This window comes from Hylobates moloch, unplaced genomic scaffold, assembly GCF_009828535.3.
Source record: "Hylobates moloch isolate HMO894 unplaced genomic scaffold, HMol_V3 SCAFFOLD_9, whole genome shotgun sequence".
NCBI lineage: Eukaryota > Metazoa > Chordata > Mammalia > Primates > Hylobatidae > Hylobates > Hylobates moloch.
Genome location: NW_026652284.1, coordinates 13,843,687 through 13,858,910, shown reverse-complemented (window position 1 = coordinate 13,858,910; position 15,224 = coordinate 13,843,687). Strand labels below are relative to the sequence as shown.

Below are 15,224 nucleotides of genomic sequence, written 5' to 3'. Positions count from 1 at the left end.
GCTTTGCAAAAATACCATCTGCCACGGAGGGAAGGGAGAAGGCAAACAAACAATATAGCAAAAAGTAAATCATATGCTGTTTTAGGGGATTGTAGGTACTATATGGAAATGAAGATTTTGAAGTAGGGTAAGATCAGACCCAGCTGCTCCCCTCCTGAGTGTTTACTCACCTAGGAAATACACATCCATACAAAGACTTGTACATACATGGTTTTAGCAGCTGATTTTTAATAGCCAAAGACTGGAATTGGCCCAAAGGCTCATCAACAGATAAAAAAATAAACAAACTGGTAATATTGTACAATGGAATCCTACTCAGTAATAAAGCAACAAACTGGATACATATAACAACATAGAGAGATCTCAATTCTACTGAGTGACAGAGTCCAGGGGAAAATTGTATATAGGATATGATTCCATTTAAGGAGACTAGAAAATGCATGCTAATCTACAGGGACAGAAAGCTCCTGTAGGAACGTGGGCTTATTGCAGAGGGTAGGCAGAAACTGGGTGATGGGTATTTTCACTGTCTTGATTGTGGCGATGGTTTTGCAGGTGTGTACATATATCAGAGCATGTCAAATGGCACATGTTAAATATGTACAGTTTATTGTATTTTATTTAAAACCAATAAAGACTTGACCCTGTGTCCACAGCCGCCTTGGACCTGTGCTCAATTGAGCCAAGCTCAGGCACTGCAGAGCAAGAGTGCCCTGCACTGCCTCTCAGGCCAACTCTGAAGATGACCCTCCCCTGCTCACACCAAAGTTCTTCTCCTGGGATGGAGGCCAGCGCGGCTTTCATTTTCTTGCCACATTTTCAAGGTCATGTCCTGACCCTGTCATGGCCAGGTAGGCAAGAAGACCTGCACAGTGATGGAGGCCATGCTCCAAGCAAAATTTATTGGGGTCTTGGGCAAGGTCTTCTGAAAGGCATTTGGAGAGCCTGGCTTGATGCACACCGAGTCCTGTCCTCATTCTGCAGAATCCATCTCTGACCTTTCCTGGGAAGGGGCCGGGGAGGGGTGGATTAATTAAAGGCTGAGGATCAGCGTGTGCAGCCTCTGCTTCTACTGTAAAGACAGCCTCTGCTGCAGCTGAGACCGTAAAGACAGCCTCTGCTGCAGCTGAGACCACTGGCATTTACGGGGGCTGGAGCATGCTCAATGCACTGCAGGGGAAGGAGGACAAGACTGGGAGGAGGTGGGAAGAAAAACTGTCTGGTGTGGCCAAGAGAGCAACCTTGCAGCCTTTCTTCCCTGGGACCATTTCCAGAGTGAAGACTGAGAATGCATTAAAACTCCTGGTGCCGAATGGTGTGAACCCAGGAGGCGGAGCTTGCAGTGAGCCGAGATTGCGCCACTGCACTCCAGCCTGGGCAACAGAGCGAGACTCCGTCTCAAAAAAAAAAAAAAAAAAAAAAAAAACTCCTGGTGCCTCCAGGGAAGGGAGCCTCTGAAAGACACCCACTTCCAGATCCTCTCCTCTTTCTCCTCTCTTCCCTATTTCACTCTTTTCCTCTTTTCTGCTGTGATCACCCCTGAGAACCTCAGAATCAAAGAAGCACCTGCCAAATATCTATGAAGAAAATCAGTTTGGAAAACAGACTCATTAGGGATCAAGCTTTGGCTCCAAAACCTACTAGCTAGAAGGCCATAGAAGAATTTTTCTTTTTCTTTTCTTTTTTTTTTTTTGAGACAGAGTCTCGCTCTGTTGCCCAGGCTGGCATGCCGTGGCGCAATCTCAGCCCACCGCAATCTCTGCCTCCCAGATTCAAGCAATGCTGCTGCCTCAGCCTCCTGAGTAGCTGGGATTACAGGCACGTGCCACCAGGCCCGGCTAATTTTTGTATTTTTAGTAAGGACAGGGTTTCACCATGTTGGTCAGGCTGGTCTCAAACTCCTGACCTCGTGATTTGCCTGCCTTGGCCTCTCAAAGTGATGGGATTACAGGTGTGAGCCACCGCATCCGGCCAGAAGAATTTCTTAACCTCTCTCATCCCCATTTTGTAGATGGGGAAACTGAGGCTAACAAACACTACCCATCGAACAAGGGTTGTTGGGAGGATTGATGACTCACGCAGGCAAAGGAATGAAGAGAGTGCCTGGCAAATTCCAAGTGCTAAATACGTGCTAGCCGAAATGATTATCACTCCAAAGTGATGCACTATGTGTTTACACCTCAGTCTTCCCAACTACAAAATGGGCTTAATCTCCCCTCCCCAGAACACGGAAGAGTTGAGCTCTGGTAAATGTTTCCAAAACAAGTATCAGATGGGCGTGGGTGAGTGCTAGAGGGTGTCTGTGCATTTGCAAACAGACCAGCCTTTCCGTTGTTCTCAGGATAAATGGAAGATTTCCACAATTAGAACCTTAAGACATCACGGAATCTACTAAGAAGCTGATCCAAGTGTTGAAGCAGACGCCGGAAAGGGCACATGTTAGGGAGGCTGTGTGGGGGACAGGGACGCCTGGGGGAAGGCGTCGTCCTGGCTGCCTGCCCAACTCCCAGAGGGTCAAGGACTCAGTGCTAAAAACCCCAGATGAGGACCAGGACATCAGTTCCTCGGGTGCAAAAAAATTTATTGCATAAAAAGCAAAGGGGACAAAGTTTGTTGCAATGTGTAGATTGTCAGTCACTAGAATCCCAGACTCTAGGGCACGTTCTGGAAACAATTCTATTTAAAAGGATCTCTGTGTTGGACTGTGAGTCACGGGGCTGCCAAGGAGCCTGGCCTTGCAGAGCCCCGCCCACGTGATACAGGGCTTGGTCAGGTGACTTGCTTTGGCCAATGAGATATCAGCAAGCATGACACAAGAGATGGTTTTAAGGCTCCTGTGCAAGGTAATTGAAGGATCTTAATGGGGAAACTGGGTATACAGCAACACTCTGTACTATCTTTGCAACTTTTCTGTAAACCTCAAACTATTCTCAAATTAAATGATGATTATTATTAATTATTTTTAAAAAGTACTTGTGAGCCAGGCGCCATGGCTCACGCCTATAATCCCAGCACTTTGGGAGGCCAAGGCGGGTAAATCACTTGAAGTCAGGAGTTCAAGACCAGCCTGGCCAACACGGTGAAACCCCGTCTCTACTAAAAATGCAAAAATCAGCTGGGCATGGTGGCGGGCGCCTGTAATCCCAGCTACTCAGGAGGCTGAGGCAGGAGAATCGCTTGAACCCAGGAGGTAGAGGTTGCAGTGAGCCAAGATCATGCCACTGCACTCCAGCCTGGGCGACAGAGTAAGACTCTGTCCCCCTACGAAAAATAATATAAAATAAAATAAAAAGTACTTGTGCATTAGGGCATGGGTTCTTTTTAGGAATCTAGCTGTCCTCTGAAGCAGCCAGGGTGAGGGTGCTGAAAGCAGGTCCAGTGGCAAATATAACAGAACAACAACAGAGCTTGGGCAATTCTTCCACCTGACCATCAATTATTATCAACTGGATCAAAATGTGGAGTCTAAGAAGCCTTTGAGGGGGATCTGTTAACAATATTTAAAAGCAGCCGGTAGTATGTAAGGAAGACGTTCTGTCTGCAGAGTTAAACTTTGTGGAAGCTTCCACTGAGTTCCGAGATTTACCAGCAAAGAGTCTTCTATGTCAGGGCTGTGGGACTGAGGGGGTGGCTCAGGGTGGGCCCCCTGCAGTAGCCCTGAGAGCCACCAGGCTAAAGAAACAGCAGTAGCTTCAAGCATATGAATTACTGAAGAGGAACATACACATTCAACCCCGGGTGATAAACTGCATAGAAGATGAACACGTCTTTGATGGAAGGAATGAGACTAAGAATGGAGTGCGGATGTGGGAAGGGACACAGGAAACATCAAGTAGCTTTTCAAACCCACACAGTGCTGTGGTGACAAGGATGTGTGTCTAAGAAAGCAAGTGGGCATGGCCGCCCCAGCACGGATGACACATCGTTCTATTCAACAGCCTCTCAGGCCACCTACTACCCCACTGTCTGCAGGCCTGGTGACATCTGCAAAGGCAGCCAGGGCATGGCTGCACCTGCTGGGAGCTTTAGTCTCCCAGCCCCACCGACCCCGCTGGGCTTAAGACAGTCTCTGCAGCCTAGAACTCCTTGACGCAGGAATGCCTATGGGATAGACTCTCATCTACAGGCCTGGTCGGCCACTTGGAAAAATAGGATTCAAGTAACGTACACTGAGTGTGTCGTAGGTTTCAGGCATGTCCCTAGACGCTGAGCAGGGCCTGGAATGCTCTGAACCACAGGCATCAGCACAGGCTCTGGTGTAGGGAAGTTTGCAGGGAACATTTGGTGAATGAGCAAATTAAATAATAAAGTTGTGTTTCTTCCAGGAGCTCAGTGTAAGGCAGGTGACTCACTCTGTGGCAGGGAAAAGGCTCCCACAGGCCTTAGTCCTTCCAGTAAGGAGAGGAAACTCCGGATCCTTTCTTCTGCTTCAGTCAGTGTTAGCTTCCACCCGCCCTGTGCTGGCTGCTGTGCCCTGCAGAGGTTTCTAAAGGAAACAGATGACCCTCACATGCCCTAAGCACTGAGAGAGGGCAGTGTTTAGGGCTGCCAAGTCCAGGGAAAGAGAGGGCCTGGCTCATTTCCTATTCTTGTTGTAGCAAAGTGACACAATGCAGTGGCTTCACACGGGGTCCCCAAGCCCCAGGCCATGGACTGGTACCAGTCCCTGGCGTCTTAGGAAGCAGGCTGAACAGCAGGAGGTGAGGGGAGAGTGAGCGAAGTTTCATCTGTATTTACAGCTGCTCCCCATCACTCACATTACCGCCTGAGCTCCACCTCCTGTCTGATCAGCAGTGATGGCATTAGATTCTCATAGGAGCACGAACCCTCTTGTGAACTGCGCATGTGAGGGATCTAGGTTGCGTGCTCCTTATGAGAATCTAATGCCTGATGATCTGTCACTGTCTCCCATCACCCCTAGATGGGACCATCTAGTTGAAGGAAAACAAGCTCAGGTCTCCAGCTGATTCTACATTAGGGTGAATTGTATAATTATTTCATTATATATTACAATGTAATAATAATAGAAATTAAGTGCACAAGAAATGTAGTGCATGTAATGCACTGGAATCATCCCCAAACCATCCCCCAACCCCGGGCACCTCGTCCGTGGAAAAGCTGTCTTCCATGAAACTGGTCCCTGGTGCCTTTTTTGGGGACTGCTGGCCTAACATGATACAAATTAATTTAATACAAATGAATGTTCTTATAGTAGTTCTGGAGGTCACAGGTCTAAAATGGGTGTCACTGGGCTAAAACCCTGGTGTTGGCAGGGCTGCCTTTCTTCTGGAGGCTCTGAGGGGAGTCTGTTTCCTTGCCTTTTCCAGCTTCTAGAGGTCGCCTGCACTCCTTGGCTTGCAGCCCCTTCCTGTGTCTTCAAAGCCAGCAACAATGTGTCAAAGCCCCACATCAAATCCCTCTGGTCTCTGCTCCTCAGGTCACATCTCCTCCGACTCTCTCTTCTGCCTCCCCTTCTACTTTCAAGGGCCCTTGTGATCCACTGGGCCCACTGGAGACTCATCACAGAGACATCTGATTGGCAACCTTCGTTCCCCTTTGCCGTGTGACCTAACTCATTCACAAGTCCCAGGAATTAGGCTGGGGACATCTTTGAGAGAGGGGGACATCATTATTCTGCCAATGACAGGCCCTAAGCCCATTGGGCAGGGAAGCTGGTCCAGAAAGCTGCCTAGAGGATGCGGAGCCTGAACCCGGACCGGGCGGAAGAGTGACCATCTGGAGGCTGGGGGAGAATAAAGTACAAATGCAGAGACCTTGAGGGTCTCACAGAAGGGAGGTGATACCATAGGCGCATCCAGGGGCCACACAGATGTAACCACACCACCATGTGCCAGAAGGACAGTGACGAGGCTGCAAAGAGAGGGAGAGGGAGGGAAACGAAAATGGGGACATCCTAAAACACCACACTTCACATAGTGACTCCTGCTGAAAAGTTCCAAGGTCGCTGAGCTTCTGGTGTGACCCTCGAGTTCACCGTGACCATCGCCCACCATCTGCCTGCATCAAAGCCTCAACATCAGGTGTCCCTTCCCACCTCCATATACAGACTAGTCTGCTAGCCTTTGTTTAAGCCATTTTCCGCCAGTAATACATATGCGGGGGCCGGGTGCAGTGGCTCATGCCTGTAATCCCGGCACTTTGGGAGGCTGAGTCGGGTGATCACCTGAGGTCAGGGGTTCAAGACCAGCCTGGCCAACATGGTGAAACCCAGTCTCTACTAAAAATACAAAATTAGCTGGGTGTGGTGGCATACACCTGTAGTCCAGCTACTCGGGAGGCTGAGACAGGAGAATCGTTTGAACCCAGGAGATGGAGGTTGCAATGAGCCGAGATGGCACCACTGTACTCCAGCCTGGGCGGGACAGAGCAAGACTCCGTCTCAAAAGAAAAAAAAATTGTGGGTAAAATACCCATTTCAAAGTGCAAATTAGACCAGTGGATTTTAACGTAGCAGAGTACAAAGGATTAGGTTTCAGATACGCACGGCAATGAACCTTCAAGAAACTACCACTGAGTTTTAGCATGGTATCAAAGAACACCCACAATTACCTAACAAGGCAATTAATATAATCCTTCCTTTTCCAACTATTAATACAAAACTGCGTACGCCAGATTTTCAACCAAAACAACAATCACAGTAGACAGACGGAGCAGAGATGAGAATTCAGCACTCTGCTATGAAGCCAGACACCAGTGAGTTTTACAAAAATGTTTAAAAAACAATGCTGCTCTTCTCACTCAAATCTGTTTGGGAATATACAGCTACTTCTCATTAAAAGATAACTGTATTGGTGGGGCAAGGTGTCTCACGCCTATAATCCCGGCATTTTGGGAGGCCGAGGCGGGCAGATTGCTTAAGGTCAAGAGTTCCAGACCAGCCTGGGCAACACGGTGAAATCCTGTCTCTGCTAAAAATACAAAAATTAGCTGGGCATGGTGGCACGTGCCTGTAATCCCAGATACTTGGGAGGCTGAGGCACGAGAATCACTTGAACCCAAGAGGCGGAGCTTGCAGTGAGCCGAGATCATGCCCCTGCATTCATTCCAGCCTGGGTGACAGAGTGAAACTATCTCAAAAAAAAAAAAAAAAAAAAAAGAAAAAGAAAAAGAAAAGGAAAGAAAAAGGTAACTACTTATGTTAACATATAATGAATTTATTATGATGATTTTAAAATAAATTACTGAAGATTTACATACTTTTTCTAGTTTTAATTTTGAAAACATTAATACTAATAGATCAAAACCACATGAGCAAAAGCTCTTTGGGGTCTTCAGTTTTGTAAAGGTATAAAGTGGTCCTCGGACCAAAAAGCTTAAGAAATGCTGTCTTATGAAAATAAACAGATTTACATACACAGATCTTTATGACAGTGTTATATAATGGCAAATAAACAAACAAAAGACAGAGAGAGAAAAAAAGTGGAAACAACTTAAATGTCTAATAATAGGGAAACGGCTAAATAAATTATGGTATCTCCATTTGGCAGAACATTATGTAGTCATTAAAAATTATGTTTTCAAAGAGTATTTATTGTTGTGGGAACACACTCAAAACACTTGACATGCTGTTAAGAGATTTAAAAGGGAATGAAGCAAATTTTCACTATCATTGTTTCTGTGCTGCCTTGATTCGCGGAGAAATCATGAAATTGAGGAGGCCTGAGGAAATCAACAGACACCCCAAAGGGGTCCCCCAGGCCACACGCTTACCACTTGTGCCGGGCAGGGCTCATGCAGTTTATACATAAGATGATACCACTGATGAGCTGGGCTTGGTGGCTCATGCCTGTAACCTCAGCACTTTGGAAAGCCGACCCGGGCAGATCGCTTGAGCCCAGGAGTTCGAGACCAGCCTGAGCAACATGGCAAGACTCCATCTCTACAAAAAAATACAAAAATTAGCCGGGCATGGTGGTGTGTGCCTGTAGTTCCAGCTACTCTGGAGGCTCATTTGAACCCAGGAGGCAGAGGTTGCAGTGAGCTGAGATTGCACCAGTGCACTCCAAGCCTGGATGACAGAGTGAGACTCTGTCTCAAAAACAAAAAACAAAAAAACAAAACAAACAAACAAAAAATATATATAATATATATACATCTCTGAAACAATCATTCAGGCTTCTGCCTTTAAGCTCATGATGGGACCAAAATTCAAAACCAAATATTCCCACAGTCATTTCCAAAGAAACAAAGGAATCTTCTAAGCCCCCGTTTTTCCCAAACAAGATTCTTTTCACTGCTTCTGTGTTGTAACAGCAGACTGATGTTTTGGGTGCCTGCTTGAGTTCCTATTCCTCTCACATGCTAGAAATTTCGGGTCTCATTCAAACACAAAGACGGCGGGGGAGTTAGTTGGAGAGGGAATCTGCCAGGGGGCAGTCTTTGGGGCTCTGCTTTTTCCCACGTTAGGGACACTGGATGTTAACAAGTGTCGCCCAACATCTGCTGCTTGCTCGGCTGGTGCGTTTATTCCCCCTCTCCTCATTATGGGCATATAAATCCCTTTCCATGCCCTGGACTCCTTCTGCCCACATCTGTCTGCAATTTACTCACCATGTGCTGTGGCTGGTGAAGCATCTTATTTATGACTTTGTAGAATTCCAGGCAGGATGCTCGTTGTGGCTGAAGGTGCCAACTCACTGCCTTTCAGGAATGCTGCTACCTTGAGCTTGGACGGGCTCAGGGGGTGGTCTCAGGTCTGGGCCACCCCTCACGAGAATCAGACAAGCAACATCTCCAAGCAGATCTCAGTATTGGCACTAATGGTACTACACACCAGGCCATGCACTTTACATCCCAATCTTCACAACAACCCTATGAAGTAGCTACTGTTTATTAGTCCCAATTATAAGAAAAACAGGCATTGTTACTATTACTCTCAGCAAAGGAATCATGGGGCAGGGAGGTTAAAGAATGCATCCAAGCTCTAGAACCAGAAATACCATTTGACCCAGGAATCCCATTACTGGGCATATACCCAAAGGATTATAAATCATTCTACTATAAAGACACATGTACATGTATGTTTACTGCAGCACTATTTCCAATAGCAAAGACTTGGAACCAACCCAAGTGCCCATCAATGACAGACTGGATAAAGAAAATGTGGTACATATACATCATAGAATACTATGCAACCATAAAAAAGAATTAGTTCATGTCCTTTGCGGGGACATGGATGAAGCTAGAAACCATCATTCTCAGCAAACTAACACAAGAACAGAAAACCAAACACCACATGCTCTCACTCGTAAGTGGGAGTCGAACAACGAGAACACGTGGACACAGGGAGGGGAACATCACACACTGGGGCCTGTTAGGGGTTGGGGGGCAAGGGGAGGGACAGCATTAGGACAAATACCTAATTAAAACCTAGATGACGGGTTGACAGGTGCAGCAAACCACCATGGCACACATATACCTATGTAACAAACCTGCACGTTCTGTACATGTAACCCAGAACTTAGAGGAAAATAAAAAAGTAAAAAAAAAAAAAAAAATGCATCCAAGCTCACATAGCTAATAAGTGGTAGAGGTGGGATTCAACCCCAGATCTGACTTGAGTCTGCTGTCACCACCAACTGAAGTAAGAATGGCTTCTGTCTCTGGCATCTGGGCCAACTTCCTTCCCTGCGACCACACCTAGAGGGAAGATGAGGCGTGTCTGTGCAGTGGGAAAAAGTCTCTGCTTCTGCTGCTAATTAGCTCTGTCACCTTGGTCAAGTTATTTACTTTCCCTGAACCTCATTCAGGCGTCTCCACCTGAGAAATGGGGTTTCTAGCTCCTGGCAGGATTGAGGTGAATGGTAGGTCACGTGCTTACAACAGTGTTGGCACCCAGTAGGTGCTCAATAAAGCTTCCTTTTCATGAATACTGACAAGTCCTTGTTGCTTATATTAATATTCCTACAAAGGGGTAGATCTCTGCGTCCCTGGGCAAGGCCAAAGATCTTTGGAGGTGGATAAGAAATCTTCCAGCACAGAGTTAGTAAAGATTGCCTGTACAGCTCTGTGCCTTGTGGGCTAAAGGGAGGAGGATGAACATTATGATAACAGCAGGAACTATCTATCACCTTTCCAGACATTACCTCGTTTCATTCTCACAACCTCCTGCAAAGCCACTGTTAATGTCCCATCACTCAGATCAGGAATGGAGAGGCTAGGTTGTACATCCTAGATTGTAGGTTTACAGAGGCTAGGCTGTAGCCTCCAAGGAGCTGGGGATGGTGGTGTAAGTGAGCCTCTGCTTAACTATCGCCGCCACCCCCCGCCCATCCCGCCCATCCCTGTAGGCCCAGGAACCACTAAGGGAGGTTTTTCTCCTCCTTGCAGATCCGGAAGAGCACATAGGGGTGAGAATCCTGTACCTGGTCAAAGACGTGGAGGTCGGCATCTCTGTCCCTGGGACACAGAGTGGGAAAGGTGATTGAGCAGCATCTGGATGCTTCCTGAGCCAGTCCCTACTCTCCACTACGTGATAAAGCTTGGCAAGACCAAACGACAACAGCTTGCACAGCCTGGGCCCAGCAGCACTTGCTTGTGGGAGATTCCCGAGACTTGGGTCTCCATCCTGAGAAGGAGAATGGATATTACAGGATCCTGGGAAGCTGGGCGTGGAGGATGGCTCACCAGATCTGCCTGGTCTGCCGGGTGGCTGCACAGAGGCAAAGTGCACCTACTTGGCAAAATGACTTCCCAGGCATGCCGTGTCAGCTGGGCCACAATGCACCCCAATGTCTATTACAGCTTCAAAAGACCACCCAAAACGCTGCCGCTGTGACCCCACCAGAAACAAGACCCCAGAAGAAGAGGGTCATCTACCTGCCTTGGAGAGCAACATGTACTGCTGAAAAGAACACTTGTCAAGAGTGCTGTGACACTCTGGATATGGGCTCACCCTCAACTGAGGACTTCCCAGGCTTTCTGGCAGATGGTCAGGTGGGCACTGGACAGATAGCCTTCTTGGCCTGCTGCCCACATCACACCTCTTGTCAGGGAATTGGCTCTGACTGAGCCGATTAACTGTCCAGCAAAATCCATTCTCCCTTTTACCCTGTTAGAGTCCTAGCTGGGACAAGGCCACCTAGCTAGAAACTACATTTCCCAGAACCCTCTGCATCCAGGAATGGTCACATGACCAAGCTCTCGCAAAGGCAAATCTCTGGCCCTCGATTCTAGCTCTTTCCCTGGGGTCTCTCATGGACTGAGGGGAACACATACACCCAACCGGCCTCAAATGCTCACTGTGGGGTGGTTAAGGAAGAAACAGATTCTTTAAGCCTCTGTGTTTTGAGGTCTTTTTGTTACAGCAGCATGGTATTAACCTAATTAATAAACCTGCTTTAGCTTCAGAAACAACATTTTTAAAGAGGATTCATTGTTCTAGTGAATGGTAAGTGGAAAGCAGGTTGCAAGCTTTATTGTCTTTTCTAAAAGAAGCAAAGACACTGAGGGGGCTTAAGAGAATCAATGCAGACCCCAAAGGCTGTGTTTTCCCCAGATGTTTCATGCCTGAGTTCTCCAAGCACTGTGGAGTCCACTGACAGGTTACATGATGGCTTTCAACCTTTCTCAAATAACCCTCTGAGACCCTTCTTCCAGCCCCATAGAATGTGGGCAGGTGCCTCCTGGGAGAGAGGGATGTGGGTCCCTCCAGGGAAACCAGGCTGAGCATGTGGACACCAGTTTCCTCATCTCCTAAATTAATTTCTGGCTGAAGACACACCAGCCACATGGTGGTTACAGGTCTGTGGTCCTTGTCTTCAAGAGACCCCCTGGACACTACACCATGTCATCTTCCAACTCCTTCCTCTGGGTCCAGGAGAGCACATGATGGTGAGCAAGAGGGACGCATGGGACACAGACATGTCCTCCAGCAGAGAAACCAGTGTAGCCACACTGTGCCCTGAGTGGAGGCACCAAAGGACCCCAAGGGTGCTGGGTAAGAGGGACTCGGCTGCTGGGTCAGCGTCCTGGTCCAGCCAAGATGCCCACGCACCATTCACACCCCAGAGGGAGGCACCTCACATCCAGCCATATGGACAATGTGCGACGGTCACACTGGAGGAAGGAATGGCATCTGCACCCACCCCACAAGATGCAGAATTCCACTCGAAGAAGAGACAGGGCAGCCGTGGCTGGAGGTGGGCGCTGGGAGACCCCTGTGTCCTTCTGCGTCACTTCCCCTGCATGGGGAGGACCCCAGATCCCTGGGGCCTGAGCCCCCAGCAAAGGAACCGCCGCTGACTTGTCACTCACCCTGCAAGGCTTCTTTGGCTCTGGCTAGCTCCTGCTCCTTCTGGGCCAGCTGGACCCTGAGCTCAGTGGCCGAGAGGACCTCGGCGGACTTGCCGCCCTGCGACTCCTCCAGGTCCTTCGCCAACATCTCCTTCATCTGCCGGAGAAGGTGAACTTCCTCCTGGAGCCGCGACACTTCTTCCCGCAGGAGCACTAGGGGAGAAGGGCACAGGGTTAGGGGAGAAGGGCACAGGGTTAGAGGACAGGAACGTCGGCTGCCGCTCACTCGCATTTTCTGGGGATGGTTTGAGGTTGCTTTGGCTTTTTTGTTTGCTCTGCATTCAGGGCCTTTCCTACATGTGTGAAGGGAGGCCACTGCCTTATTCCAAAGAGCCTCAGCGCCAATTCTAGGCCCCACCCACAGTCTGCAGAGCACACCTAGTGAGACCCCTCCACCACGACTCCCGAGGACTCCACTGACGCTGTCCTGCCCTCAGTGTGTCCACTCCGGTGGCCGACGGTCTTAGGAGTTAGCATCATAACCACGAGCCAACAGCATGCTGAGTTGAGTTTCATATGCATTATCTCATTTAAGCCACCAAAACCTTCGGATGCAGGGACCATCACAACCCCATTTTATAAATTAGGACATCGAGGCCCAGAGAGATTAAGTAACTCCAGGTGGTCATAAAGTTAGTACATAGCAGAGCTAGGATTTGAACCAAGGCCTGGCTGACTCCGCAGCCTGGACTCCCAGTCTCATGCTTGGGAAACAGCCATAGAAAGGCATATTCAACACATTTTGCAAAACACATAACCTCGAGGAGCTCAGCACTGTGTACAAACAGAACTTATGCATTTGCACCTGACTGTCCTGCAGGAAAATAGGGTCTAATGAGCAGTGACAAGGTGACACCGAGGGCAAAGGTTTCTGCAGCACTTAAATCCAACCCTACGTACAGTGAGGCCCCAGAAATGGGGCCAAGGAGAACACGGTGTCTCCTCAGGCTGTGGGGTGCTTCAGGAAGGGAACCAGAAGGTGCGCCATCCTCCCAAAGTGAGAGCCGTGTCAACCAAGGTATTGTCAGCTTCTCAGTCCTGCGGGCGGATAGACACACCCAAGACCAGGTCAGCTCACCTGGGCAACAGTGAAAACAGAACTGCTAAGGGCTGCTGGAGGCAGCGATCAGGCTGTGCACAGGCACCAGGCTACGTGTACCTCTGCATAACTCTTAGAAGAGTGCATTAAGAGAAGGAGAAACCTCACTTAGGAGACGGTGGAAGGACACGCTGAAATATTCATTAAGCAGGTCCCCTCGAGAATAAACAGACAAAGGTACCACACTCACCAGCCGCATGCTGGCCACTGGGCCGCCCCCATCCTCCGCACACTGCCTTCCCCTTCCCTCATTTTACATCACAGAGGGAACTGGGGAGGGGACAAGGGCAGCCCCGGCTGGGGCCAGGCCTCTGCCTACATCCTCTCCCTCTTCCCACCTGCAGCCACACTGGTCCCTCTCTCTACAATATGCCACGCTCTTTCCAGCATAGGGCCTCTGTCTCTGCAGTGCCCTCCACCTGAACACCCTTTCCTGGTTCTTCCTGTGGCTGCCTCCTCATTGTGATACAAGCATCCACTCCACATCACCTGCGTGGAAGGGCCTTCTCTCACCACCCTGTGTGATGCTGTATTTATCTGTCTCCTTCCCAAACTCAACGTGGGTTCCAGGGGCGGGTGGGGGTGCAGGGCTGTCTGTGTCCATCACTGCTATGGTGGAAGCTCAGCACACTCTGCCCCGTCTCCCTGCGTCCCAGCCTCCTTCCTCTTTGCTCTTTCTCCGCAGCACTCATCAGCGCCTGTCATGCCCTATGGATCTGTTTATCCACAGGCTGGTCGTAAGGCCCCAGAGGGCGGGAACTTGAGTCTGTTTTGTCCATGGCTGCATCCTCATGCCTAGAACAGCACCTGGCACCTGGCTGCCCTCGAGAATGAACAGACGAAGGCGCCGCACTCACCAGCCTTGCGCTGGCCACCCGGCCAGCTCACCCTCTGCATGGGCTCCTCCCCTCCCCACACTGCCTTCCCCTTCCCTCCATTCCAGATTACAGAGGGACCAGGGGAGGGGCCAAGGGCAGTCCTGGCTGGAACAGACACGTGCAGGTAGAGCCAGGAGCGTCCCTGCTGGTAAAAGGGGATGTGTGCTCCCTGGAGGTCTGGTGCACAGTCCTCGCCCCTGAGGGTCATGGAAGGGGCGTGGCTGGGGGCACAGCTTTGGAGTCACCGGGTCTCCAGCCAGGCATGTGGTGGCTGATGAGCAAGTCCCTCCCTGCTGAGTCTCGGACACTGCATCTGTTAAATGGGTCTAACCCTCACTGGCTGTGAGGCTCCTTGGAGGCACTGGAAGTGCCCCTCCTCATAAAGGAAGTGCTCCATGTGCACAGGAAGCACTCCATGTGCATAAGAAGTGCTCCACGTACCCAGGAAGTGCCCTGTGCACACAGGAAGTGCTCCGTGTACATAAGAAGTGCTCCATGTACACAGGAAGTGCTCCGTGAATGCCATGTACACAGAGAAGGTGCAATATTGGTAATGCACTGCCCTTTCCTAGATGCCCTACCCTCGCCATCAGTGCCTGCTGGCAATGTCTAAGGCACTACAACCCTTTGGACTACCTAGGGATCCACTGGCCTCGAGGCTCAGTGGGCAGAGCCAGGTCCAGGGGAGGGAGCAGGCAGAGGGGGAGCAGGGCTGAGCCCTCAGGATGGGGCGCCTCTCTCCCACCAGCGGCCTTGGGAAAAGGTGGTGGCAACTACGGCCCCTGTTCCCTCATCCATCTCACATCACTTCCCGAGGCCACGATGGGCCCAGCCACCCCTATAGGGACAGGAGGCCTCCCAGGGCACCTCCCTGCCCTCCCAGCTCCTCCTAACCCGAGTCCTTCCTCCCCACAGAAGCCCGAGGGCGCCTC

At 49.7% G+C, this 15,224-nt stretch overlaps 1 protein-coding gene across 5 annotated transcripts in view; it reads right to left on the bottom strand.

Moving 5' to 3' along the window:
• Window positions 1-15,224, bottom strand: part of KAZN (kazrin, periplakin interacting protein) — a 1,219,269-nt gene that overhangs the window by 139,092 nt on the left and 1,064,953 nt on the right. For all 5 annotated transcript variants that reach the window (XM_032758995.2, XM_032758997.2, XM_032758993.2 and 2 more), the window contains one exon: window positions 12,277-12,468. In XM_032758995.2, coding sequence (XP_032614886.2) covers window positions 12,277-12,468 — 192 coding nt within the window. The remainder of the gene's footprint in view (window positions 1-12,276; window positions 12,469-15,224) is intronic.